Source organism: Salvelinus sp. IW2-2015, unplaced genomic scaffold, assembly GCF_002910315.2.
Source record: "Salvelinus sp. IW2-2015 unplaced genomic scaffold, ASM291031v2 Un_scaffold1404, whole genome shotgun sequence".
NCBI lineage: Eukaryota > Metazoa > Chordata > Actinopteri > Salmoniformes > Salmonidae > Salvelinus > Salvelinus sp. IW2-2015.
The window spans coordinates 190,203-202,939 of record NW_019942887.1 but is presented as its reverse complement, the minus strand read 5'-3'; the positions used below and the strand labels follow the sequence as shown (position 1 = coordinate 202,939).

Below are 12,737 nucleotides of genomic sequence, written 5' to 3'. Positions count from 1 at the left end.
TCTCGCTCCCCCTCCCTCTATCCCCCCTCTCTCTCTCCCTCTCTTCTCTCCCCCACCCTATCCCCCTCTTCTCTGTATCTCTCTCTCTATCCCCACACCTCTCTCTCTCTCTCTCTCTCTCTCTCTCCTCTCCCCTCTTATCCCCCCTCCTCTCTTTCTCCCCCCTCATCCCCTCTTCTCTCCCTCTCTATCCCCACACCTCGCTTCTCTCTCTCTTCTCTCCCCTCATCCCCCCTCTCTCTGTTCTCCCCTCCGCTCTATCCCTCCCCTCCTCTCTCCCTTCTCTCCTCCTCCCTCCCCTCTATCCCCCCTCTCTCTTATCTCTCTCTCTATTCCCCACACCTCTCGGGCTCTTCTCTTTCTATCCCCCCACCTCAACACACCACCACACACACACACACACACACACACACACACACACACACACACACACACACAATACTCACATTGTATTATGGACTTGTGTCCACCGCCCAGCAGGATATACAACTGGAAGAGGAGCTGAGGAGCACTCTCCAGGAACGTCTCAAACAGTTTGAGCATGCTCAGATCGGTCGCCTGACCAAACAGGACCAGGTGGACCTCTCTGGGGAATTCAACAGTCCCAGGTGACTTGGACCACACCGCCCTGTATCCTGCCTTCAACAGGTGGTAGTACCTAACGGAGAGGGAGAGAGAGAGAGATGTGTGTTGGTATAGAGATAAACAGACTGCGACAACCTGATTGGCTGAAGGCGATACGTAAACACCCGGGACTAGTATTAGCCACTGTAGCATTGTGGTGGAAAATGATGTTTCATGTTATCCTTGCCTTCTCGAAATTAAATCGAGTTAATAAGGAAGAAAATTGAAGGCTGAATGGAGAATGGTTTATGTACAAACCGATCCACGGGTTATACAAGTGTATAGGCCGGCTGCATAGGTTCCCCTTTCGGACGGTAAGACGAAACGACTCAGTATCGCTATCTGCCGGGCCTTTGAGCTACAACTAACCAAACAAGTTGGGGAAGCCAACGTTATAACTTACTAAGTTACTGGTAGCACAGTCGCAGGCTGACAATAGAGGTGTGTGACTACTCAGCCATATCTTGTGGCTAGATAGCTACTGGTAATTTACCAAAGTTACTGGAATATTCAGCAATTTTAGTAATTAACAGGTAATCTATAGCAATCCATGGTAACTGGTAATTTATACTTTACATTTTTTTTCATATCGTATTAAAAAAATATACATCTGTGTCATTATTGTCCATGAGTTTCTAGTAGATTGAGCATATGGTTCAAGAGAAAAGAGTCTAATTAATAAAATAAGCATCTAATTAACAATGGCATTTTTCAATTAACTCTGCATGTCTTCCAACTCTTTACTTTTTTTCATAACCACCAAAACATTTACAACAAAGACATATAGATATTGTAAAAAGGATATTTCATGTTTAATATTTAGTATATAGTATACTATTATTATACTATTATTTAGTATAATAGTTTAATATTAAAACACCAATGTTCACTAAGATGATGGTTTATATTTAGGTTAATAAAGTTAACAGATTTGTCATTCTACTTTTAGTTTTTAAATCATCTTATTGTATTATTTCCTATATTTTACATGTGATAATGCCACACAGAGGGCCAGAGATAATTACATACACCAGTGATAATCTGAAGTACCCCAAAAACTGCCACTACATGTCTTATGAGAATTTACATAAAATCCTTGAAAGTTACCCAAATTCTGGTAGTTTATTGGTCAACTTTGTAAGTTTCCAGTAATATACCGTCCGTTTGCAACCCTAACCTTGTGAACTTCTCAAGCTAACATCACTATAAAGTTGATAACAGATATAGTAATCACATTTCACCCTTTACATCTTCACATACCTGGTGAAGATGCCCATCTGCATAACATGGAGTCCAATCAGTCTCCCTCTGTTCATTCCAGATATCAGCTTGTCTCCACCAGGATTAAACAGTGGGTTCCTCATGTCATCTCTGTACCAGGTGTAGCTGAAGACCTGTGAGGCTGCTGATCCAATCACCACAAACAGTAGAGTCAGTCCAGCCCAGACCAGGTTTCCGACCAGGAAGTACTTCACTGCTAGTCCCACATCTGTCACAATGTCCACCAGGTAAAAGCCCAGTCCTATGATTGTACAGATCCATCGTATTTTAGTAAACTCCGAGTCTGTTTGAAGCATGTTTGCTGGTCAGGGTTTCACTTAACGGTAAATCCTAATTTCCACTTAAATCAAATGTTCACTTAGCCTCCCAGTGACTTCAATGCATGAGCAAGTGGAAATTCATTAGTTAGATGCTGTGGCTGGGTAATACTGGCTGAGCTTGTTTTTGGAGTTGGTGGTTCTGGACGGGTCAGTAAACAATGTTCCGACAGGACTGAGATTTCCCGAGACTATTCTGTCCCCAATAATGTTTGAGATGACAAGTTCCTCATGACCTGTAAATGTATAGAAAGTACAGAATATTATTAGGACAAAGTACAGAATATTATTAGGACAAAGTATAGAATATTATTATGACAAAGTACAGAATATTATTAGGGGAAAGTATCTGATATATCAGTATAATTTAGTCACATGCATAATTGTGACGCCATGAAACTATGAACAGATAAATAAACATTTAAACGTTCAAATCCATACATTGCCGTGACTGTACATTTATTCAGATGATGTGGCCTGCTTCCCAGATTGACCTTTGCCTGCTCTTTTCTCATCATAAAGGGAGAGAGGTAAGGTAGTAGGTAAGGTAGTAGAGAGAGGTAAGGTAACAGACGAAAACAAACAGATAATAATAGAGACAGGTAATGTAATAGACTAATAGAGAGAGGTAAGGTAAGTAGAGACAGGTAATGTAATAGACTAATAGAGACAGGTAATGTAATAGACTAATAGAGACAGGTAATGACCATAGAGAGAGGTAAGGTAGCACAGACAGGTAATGTAATAGACAAATAGGGAGAGGTGATGTAATAGACTAATAGAGAGAGGTAATGTAATAAGACTAATAGAGAGAGGTAATGTAATATACTAATAGAGAGAGGTAATGTAATAGACCAATAGAGAGAGGTAATGTAATAGGCTAATAGGAGAGGTAATGTAATAGACTAATAGAGAGAGGTAATGTAATAGACTAATAGGAGATGTTAATGTAATAGACTAATAGAGAGAGGTAATGTATAGAGTAATAGAGAGGATGTAATAGACTAATAGAGAGAGGTAATGTAATAGACTAATATAGACAGGTAATGCAATAGACCAATAGAGAGAGGTAATGTAATAGACTATATGAGAGAGGTAATGTCGTAGACTAATAGAGACAGGTAAGGTAGTTGAGACAGGTAATGTAATAGACCAATAGAGAGAGGTAATGTAATAGACTAATAGCGAGAGGTAATGTAATAGACTAATAGAGAGAGGTAATGTCGTAGACTAATTGAGAGAGGTAATGTAATAGACTAATAGAGACAGGTAAGGTAGTTGAGACAGGTAATGTAATAGATGAATAGAGAGAGGTAATGTAAATAGACTAATAGGGAGAGGTAATGTAATAGACTAATATGGAGGGTAATGTAATAGACTAATAGCGAGAGGTAATGTCGTAGACTAATAGAGACATGTAAGGTAGTTGAGACAGGTAATGTAATAGACTAATAGGGAGAGTAATGTAATAGACTAATAGAGACATGTAAGGTAGTTGAGACAGGTAATGTAATAGCCTATAGAGAGAGGTAATGTAATAGACTAATGGGAGAGGTAATGTAATAGACTAATAGAGAGAGGTAAGGTAGTAGAGACAGGTAATGTAATAGACTAATAGAGACATGTAAGGTAGTTGAGACAGGTAATGTAATAGACTAATAGAGAGAGGTAATGTAATAGACTAATAGGGAGAGGTAATGTAATAGACTAATAGGGAGACGTAATGTAATAGACTAATAGAGAGAGGTAAGGTAGTTGAGACAGGTAATGTAATAGACTAATAAAGAGAGGTAAGGTAGTAGAGCAGGTAATGTAATAGACTAATAGGGAGACGTAATGTAATAGACTAATAGAGAGAGGTAAGGTAGTTGAGACAGGTATGTATAAGACTAATAAAGAGAGGTAAGGTAGTAGAGACAGGTAATGTAATAGACTAATAGAGAGAGGTAAGGTAGTAGAGACAGGTAATGTAATAGACTAATAGGGAGACGTAATGTAATAGACTATAGAGAGAGGTAAGGTAGTTGAGACAGGTAATGTAATAGACTAATAAAGAGAGGTAAGGTAGTAGAGACAGGTAATGTAATAGACTAATAGAGAGAGGTAAGGTAGTAGAGACAAGTTAGTAATAGACTAATAGAGAGAGTAATGTAATAGACTAATAGGGAGACGTAATGTAATAGACTAATAAAGAGAGGTAAGGTAGTAGAGACAGGTAATGTAATAGACTAATAGGGAGAGGTAATGTAATAGACTAATAGAGACAGTAATGTAATAGACTAATAGAGAGAGGTAATGTATAGACTAATAGGGAGAGGTAATGTAATAGACTAATAGGGAGAGGTAATTGTACTAGACTATAGAGAGAGGTAATGTAATAGACTAATAGAGACAGGTAAAGTAGTTGAGACAGGTAATGTAATAGACTAATAAAGAGAGGTAAGGTAGTAGAGACAGGTAATGTAGTAGACTAATAGGGAGAGGTAATGTAATAGACTAACAGAGACGTGTAATGTAATAGACTAATAGAGACAGGTAATGTAATAGACTAATAGAGAGAAGGTAAATGTAATAGACTAATAGAGACAGGTAATGTAATAGACTAATAGAGAGAGGTAAGGTAGTAGAGACAGGTAATGTAATAGACTAATAGAGACAGGTAATGTAATGACTAATAGAGACAGGTAATGTAATAGACTAATAGAGAGAGGTAATGTAATAGACTAATAGAGACAGGTAAGGTAGTTGAGACAGGTAATGTAATAGACTAATAAAGAGAGGTAAGGTAGTAGAGACAGGTAATGTAATAGACTAATAGGGAGAGGTAATGTAATAGACTATAGAGACAGGTAAGGTAGTTGAGACAGGTAATGTAATAGACTAATAAAGAGAGGTAAGGTAGTAGAGACAGGTAATGTAATAGACTAATAGAGAGAGGTAATGTAATAGACTAATAGGGAGAGGTAATGTAATAGACTGCTGATAACATGTCCTGCCTAACAGCACTACAACAGGAATCTAATCAATCAGTGTCATGTAACAGGTGAGCTCTCCCTCCGTGTCCTGAACAATTACATAACCTCCTGTAGGAGGGAGCTTCTGTTTCTTAGCTTGCTTTACAAAAATAAACCTTTTTAAACATTGCAACCAAATGTGACTTTTTCACTGAAGGACTACTTCTTCATTCAAGTCTACTAAACAATGTTTTTACATTATGCTAATCACCCTCGTACATCTCACCACATTTATTCATTTAATACAATTTTTATTTTAACCATTTATTTAACGAGGTTAAATCAGTGAAGATATTTTTTTTTAAACATTTCTTACACTTCTTTTACGTTTCCTCAGTCATTGTAACTCTCTCACTGGAAGTTATCAGAACATAGATTGATAAAAGACACACAAAAAAAGATGGGTCGATATTACTAGAACTGAAGCATAGCGGTACTCACCGGTGTGTCCTTCACTAGTCCTCTCTCTCCTCTGTCAGTGAAACAAATGACAAGGCACACTGCTCCAAAGTCCGTCTCTTTCCTGGAGCTCCACCCTAGCGGTGACAACTGTAACCAACACCAAGCAATCATACGTCTTTATAGATTCACGCCTGGGCTGTGTGTGTGTGTGTGTGTGTGTGTGTGTGTGTGTGTGGTGTGTGTGTGTGTGTGTGTGTGTGGTGTGTTGTGTTGTGTGTGTGTGTTGGTGTGTGTGTGTGGGGTAGACCACTGACATGTGAGTTGATGTGTGTGGTTGTGTGTGTGTGTGTGTGTGTGTGGTGTGTGTGTGTGTGTGTGTGTGTGTGTGTGTGTGTGTGTGTGAGAGAGGTAATGTCTCCATAGCCAATTTCTCTACAAATGTACACACACGACTCAGCTCAGGTCACGGGTCTACTGTACATACCACAAAGGGAAGTACACATTCCCCAAATTGTGCAGATTCCGTTTCAGGTTCAGGTGTGCCAATGATGTCATCACTCATCACACGCCCTGATAACTCTGTGAATGTAGCGCTGAGTGTGAGAGAGTTTACACATGTATGTTTGGGGTGTGTGTGTACTTTTGCGTGTAGGTACTTTTTTGCGTCCAAAAGGGAGTCAAATAAGATGAGTCAGTGAGTTAGAGAATGAATACATATATGAAGTGAGTTGTGTAAAATCACAGAGTTCACCAGGGTTCACCAGGGTTCATCAGGGTTCACCAGGGTTCATCAGGGTTCACCAGGACTTAGTGCTGAGCGATTGTGCTTTTTGAGGTCGGTTTGGTTTCAGTTCGACTATTAAAAAAAACAAAGAATCACAGTTTTTGATTTCAATTTCGATTTTATTTTTTACATTAAATGTGATATTTATTATGTGGGTTGAATGCTTTAACAACACAGAATAAAACATTTAATCACAAGTCCCATGAAGGTAGTGACTGTCTGTTACTGCTGATCGATTATTAACCATCATTTACTCACTTTACTTTAATAAAATATATCAGTTATTGTTTATATTACATTAGTTTTATCTGATGACTTTATTATTTAATTCCAAGTCATCATCTCATCTCTGTAGAGCTGCTGTCTACACTGTCTGACAACATCACTATTTTAGTCGTTCATTAAAGTAAATAAGGCTTTATGACTGCTGAATACCAACTATCAATCACTTAGATCATGTATTTACAGGTAGAGATACCTGGTGAAGAAACTGCTCTCCATCCCCTCTTGGTCACACTGTCTCTCTACCTCTTCTGTCTCTGTCTGCCCACACTAACATAACATAGTAGGTGTAAAAGAAACACAGACTGGACAAGTAGGCACGCAATGGATTATGGGTCGTTGTAGTTAATGACCATGTTTCAGCACTAAACTATGTAATATTTGGCCTATTGAAAACTACAACTCCCTACTACATTGCACAGTTCAGGCTGGATCTGATTTATCTCTAGAGAAACTACATCTCCCTACTACATTGCACAGTTCAGACTTGATCTGATTTATCTCTCTAGAGAAACTACAACTCCCTACTACATTGCACAGTTCAGGCTGGATCTGATTTATATCTCTAGAGAAACTACAACTCCCTACTACATTGCACAGTTCAGACTTGATCTGATTTATCTCTAGAGAAACTACAGCTCCCTACTACATTGCACAGTTCAGGCTGGATTTGATGTATCTCTAGAGAAACTACATCTCCCTACTACATCGTAGTGCGATGTGGCATTGAGCTCATAGAACAATTATAATAAAATGGAATTCAAATCATTTAAAAACTTAAAAGTAACCAAAATGTTGGTTAATCGCTCAGCACTATCAAGACCATACTGCAGTTTTCACCATTCTGCCACTCAAATGCCGCAGCAGTTATATTGTCTGTTGGTCTGTTTGTCGGTCTGGTCAGTGTCTGTCTGTGTCAGTCTGTTTGTCCGTCTGTCTGTCTGTCGATCTGTCTGGCCTGTGTGTCTGTCTGTGTCTGTTTGTCAGGTCTGTCCGTCTGTCTGGTCTGGTCTGTCTGGTCTGTCCGTCTGTCTGGTCTGTCTGTCAGTCTGGTCTGTGTCTGTCTTTCTGGCCTGTATGCCTGTCTGTCTGTGTTTGTCTGTCTGTCTGTCTGTCTATCGTTCTGTCTATCTGTCCATCTGCTGTCTGTCTTTCTGTTCTCTCTGTCAGTGTCTGTCTAGTCTGTTTGTCTGTCCACCTGTCTGTCGTTCTGTCTGGCCTGTGTGTCTGTCAATCTGGTTGGTGTCTGTTTGTGTCTGTCTGTCTCTGGTCTGTGTGTGTGTCTGTCTGTCTGTGTTTGTCTGTCTTTCTGTTCTGTCTGTCAGTGTCTGTTCGTCTGTCCGTCTGTCTGTCGTTCTGTCTGGCCTGTGTGTCTGTCTCTGTCTGGTCCGTCCGTCTGTCTCGTCATCTGTCTGTCTGTCTCTGGTCTGTCTCTCTTAACACAGTTCATTTCTGAGATATTATTCTCCGAGGATCTGACCCTAATTAGTTTGAAGGAAATTAAAGAGCAAACCTAAAGTATTGCACAACTCAACGGCACTACTTTATTTAAATGTGGGATGTTCTAATCTACTCAAACGTACCTTTTTCTGGGTCACACAGAAGACTCAGTTCAGTATCACGTACTAGAACCACACGTTCTAGGTCCATTTATATGGAAACAGTCAGGTAGAAAACAGGATATATAAAAGAGCCAGATATATCCATTCTAAAAATAAATTTAAAAACAAAATGGTTTCTCTCACCCAAAATACACTTGTACAGAGATAGTAAAGCACGAAGTAACTCTGGACGTTCAGGGATAAAAACTCAAAGAGTTGGTCGTCCCTGAGGAAACTGATCAAAGCTATGGTTTCTAGCTTGTCACAACCTTGTCAATTGGACTTGCTCAACTCCTCCATCCTCTCTCTCTCTCGTCTCCTTTTGAAAAAGGTCAAAGGTAACCGAGGAGAGACCGCGAGGAAAGGGAAAGTGGACAAAAAAAATGAGCTTGCATGAAAAGAGACTCCTTCACTCGCGGGTCGTTAGGCTAATTAGGTTTACAGGATCCCATGATAAATGTGTTAAGGTTATAACATTCAGTTAGTTGTTCCAGACGTTTTATAGATAAATGATAAGTAGCATATTGTTTCCTGGTATCCAATTGGTAGTTTCAGTCTTGTCTCATCGCTGTAACTCCCGTACGGACTCGGGAGAGGCGAAGGTCGAGAGCCATGCGTCCTCCGAAATACAACCCAACCTAGCCGGCACTGCTTCTTGACACAATGCCCACTTAACCCGGAAGCCAGCTGCACCAATGTGTCGGAGGCAACACCATACACCTGGCGACAGTGTCAGCGTGTACTGCACCCGGCCCACCACAGGAGTCGCTAGTGCGCGATGGGACAAGGATATCCCTGCCGGCCAAACCCTCCCCTAACCCGGACGACGCTAGGCCAATTGTGTGTCGCCCCATGGGCCTCCCGGTCGCAGCCTGCGACAGAGCCTGGACTCGAACCCAGAATCTCTAGTGGCACAGCTAACCCTTAGACCACTGCGCCACTCGGGAGGCCCTAACATATTGTTTTTAAGCAGGTTAAAAAAAAATCTCCACTTCTGACAGAACAAAAGCTGATTCAAAGTGGGTAACGAATTGACATCTCCTCGACCACTTATCGGTTTCCCGGGAACGGAGGAAAGAAGACACACTGTTGCCCTAGACTATTGTAGGCTTATGTTGTATTTAGAATTGCAGAACATAATAAGGAAAGCCTTTACATGGATAGTCCCAAGTAGATGGTTTGTAGATGTTCAATAACTCAACATTTAAACTAACTGTCTATTAAACACAGTGGCGTACCGTGGGCCTGGGGCCTAGGCCTTCAGTGAGGTACTACACAGTCCCACCCGAATTAATCCACCTCTTATTACCATAATTATGATGCCATGGCTCTAGACACTATACATTTAGACAGAAACGCAGTATAACCAGGCGTTGCGTCACCTTGAAATTGACAAATTGACATTTTTGGGTAAACAGTGTTTAACAGACAACTCAAGTTTGCAAAGCCAGTGTGGCTCCAAACACCAAATCGATCACTTGCAAATAATAGGCATTCCCAGCAGTACAGTTTGCAGTGCTTCTCGGAGCCTTTGAGCCATTGACAGCGCTCGTAGTTGAAACTTTGAAAGTGGCGAGCGAACGAACCCCTTTCCCGCCTGTGACAGGCTTTGTGGCGTCGGGCGACCTCTCCTTACAATGTCTAACTTTTCTTGAAAAGTTCGTCTTGAGAATGGCGTTATAATTATATCCTCGACCAAATCGATATCTTCTCCTCCTTCCGCCATTGTGGGTTGAAAAAACAGCTTAGTAGAACGCGAATTAATTCGTTTATCAAATTCAGTTTCCTAGATCTGCATAGACCTGCCCATAGGACCTGCCTCTCAATATTGGTAATCCAATCAAAAGACGTGCACGCACTACGCCTGCTAGCTGGCTCCTGTGTAAACTGGAGCCAGCCAGCAGGCGTACAATAGCCAACTCTAAAGCTGATTGGTTGACACCACAAAATTTTAATTTCCATTCACTATAAGCTACAAGCGCCCGCACTGTTGATTCTGAAGGCCTGAGGGCAGATTTTAGACCCCTGGCAACACATGATGGCTGAATATGATTGGATAAAAGATTTAACATAAAGACCAGCCCTCCAAATCTCAACCTGGGGCTGTAAGCAGTGCAACCAAGAGGAAAGCTATGAAATGAAGAGTATAACTCTTACTCTGGGGAATAATTTAATACATATTTGTGGGAAAATATATTTTAAAAAAAATTATATTCTGATGATGTTTAGGCCAGCAGAGAAGGCCTTGCAGGCCCTGACGGCCCACCACTGATTAAACATAACATTAACTAAATCAAAAATCAAAACTAAACCCTTATCCTAAATCTAAACTGAAATTAAATGTTTAATCCAAGTATGCAGTTGGGGTGTGAGTAAACCCCATGAACCGTACTGTGAAACCTGTTGCAGATGTATCCCTCCTGAAAAACCATTCTTCCCTGTATGGTTTTAAGCGGTGACATTTGATTGGCTGCGTGTCGACTACAATTCCGACGCTGTTTAAAAAAAAACTGTTTTCGAAACGTCAATAATCGTCGCTCGTGAAACGTTTTTTTGAAACATATGCTGATATGCCCCTTCTCTTTAAAATCAGCAACAACAAAAAACAATCTTTCAAATAGAAAAATATACACTTCCTGTAGCAGTTTAGCACAGATCCATACTGTCTGCCTCCAGTTGATAAAGTACACTTCCTCCCCAGCTAGCTTACGCACAGGAGTTCGAACACGCTAGATAGCTAATTAGCATAGGTGACTGTCTCTGTCTTCAGTAAACAAGAGCTGTAACATGGGTTATATGGCCGTATGGGAACACTAACCCTATAAAGGTGTGTAGTAATTTAACCTTTTAATATGAAAGATATCAAAAACAAAAAAATTACGTTCAGAACTGGCGTTGGGGCTCTTGACAAAACTCCCCATGGCCATAAGATCATTAAAAGGCACTAAAAGCTATGTTGAGTATATGAACGGTATGGGCTAGTATTCATCATGCTCCCTCGATATGCACGCAAATAACATGCATTGGTTGTCTTTTTATCACTTATCCAGGAAATCCTGTTATCGGTTTCGATTTAATATCTCTTATCCAGGCGATCTTAAAAATGGTTTCGATTGACTATCACCTGCCGGGGTTGTGTAGAGGAAGGCACGTAAAACCAACGGTCTCTGCACTCCAGACGTGTAGGGGGCGGTAAAACCGCTCCTCTCTACCGGCGACGCGCGTCGCCTGGGATCCTCCCACACGAAGAAGAGCAACTCGCTAGTCATTTGCTGGACAGTGTTTGAGTGTGAGAGAGGAGCAGGAGGAAGAATTGCTTGCGTTAAGAGCTGACGAATACGGACAGATAACAATACCGAATACTTGGTCATATCTATTCACTCTCTGCTTTTGAGTTGCGCCAGTCGCTAAAAGTTCCCTTATTGGAAGTCGACCAAAATGGGGCTCCGCAAAAAGACCAACAAGAACCCGCCGGTGTTGAGCCACGAGTTTATCATCCAGAACCATGCAGATATTGTTTCCTGTGTTGCTATGGTGTTCCTCCTCGGGTTGATGTTTGAGGTAAGGCTAGTCCACATGTTCGAGGGGTCTGGGGTGCAATAAGAGCTAAACTTTCCAAATAATGAGACTTGTAAAGCTACAATGTGTCAACTCAACTGGAGAGATGATGATGATGATGATGATGCTGCTGAACCGTCACGTCAGCCTCTTGAAAGTGGACATGGCTGCTCAAGTCTTCTGTGCCACTTCCTCTAGTGACTAACCCGTCGTTCCTCTGCGTTGTAGTGTCTCTATTGTAGTGTATTTGAGTTGAAAAGGCGTGTAGTGGCCTAATGTTATTATAGCTGTAAAACTGACCACCCTTTCCACATGGTTGCTTTATGGTTCCACTTCTAGTCTAGGAGCCACTTGTAAATTTAGAATAATTTGGTATACCTCGCGTTGCAATTTTTGTGGTACCAACTGCAACGCTAAATAGATTCTGAGACTGTAACATTTAAGCGGCTAACGTTACAATGTTGCAGTTTCGCTATATACAACATTGTGCAAGAAAGACAGTCCAGCATGGATACTTTTACTAGTGTTCTGCCAGCAGCACAAATAACGACGTCACGTTGGTCTGGTAATGAGAGGACCTTCAAAATAAAAGCCCACCTTTCAAAACATTGAAGTTCAAAAGATATTGAATTTTAATCGATGGACACTTTTTTTTTATTGTGCCATCAAGAAAAGGCAATTGGTAATTTATAAAAACAAATATGTTTAAAAAAAATGTTATCCGACTAATATTGAAAGGATATGTTGGCAGTGATATGAGAATAATGGCTTGTAGACAGAACTTTTCTAACTGTCCCTGCTAAACTGGGATGTAAAATATTCAGTACTTTACTAACCAAATGTGTAGTTTGAGTACAAAAAAGGCAGTGAAAAC

General features: G+C 40.6%; 1 protein-coding gene across 1 annotated transcript in view; it reads right to left on the bottom strand.

The window, feature by feature from the left end:
- The window catches only part of LOC112070719 (XK-related protein 9), a 5,845-nt gene extending 3,389 nt beyond the window's left edge, over positions 1-2,456 (bottom strand). The window contains exons 1-2 of the mRNA XM_024138162.1: positions 1,885-2,456; positions 447-658 (exon numbers count right to left, since the gene is read on the bottom strand). Of these exons, the coding sequence (XP_023993930.1) occupies positions 447-658; positions 1,885-2,201 (529 nt within the window). The 5' untranslated portion in view covers positions 2,202-2,456. The remainder of the gene's footprint in view (positions 1-446; positions 659-1,884) is intronic.
- Positions 2,457-12,737: the final 10,281 nt, after the last annotated feature.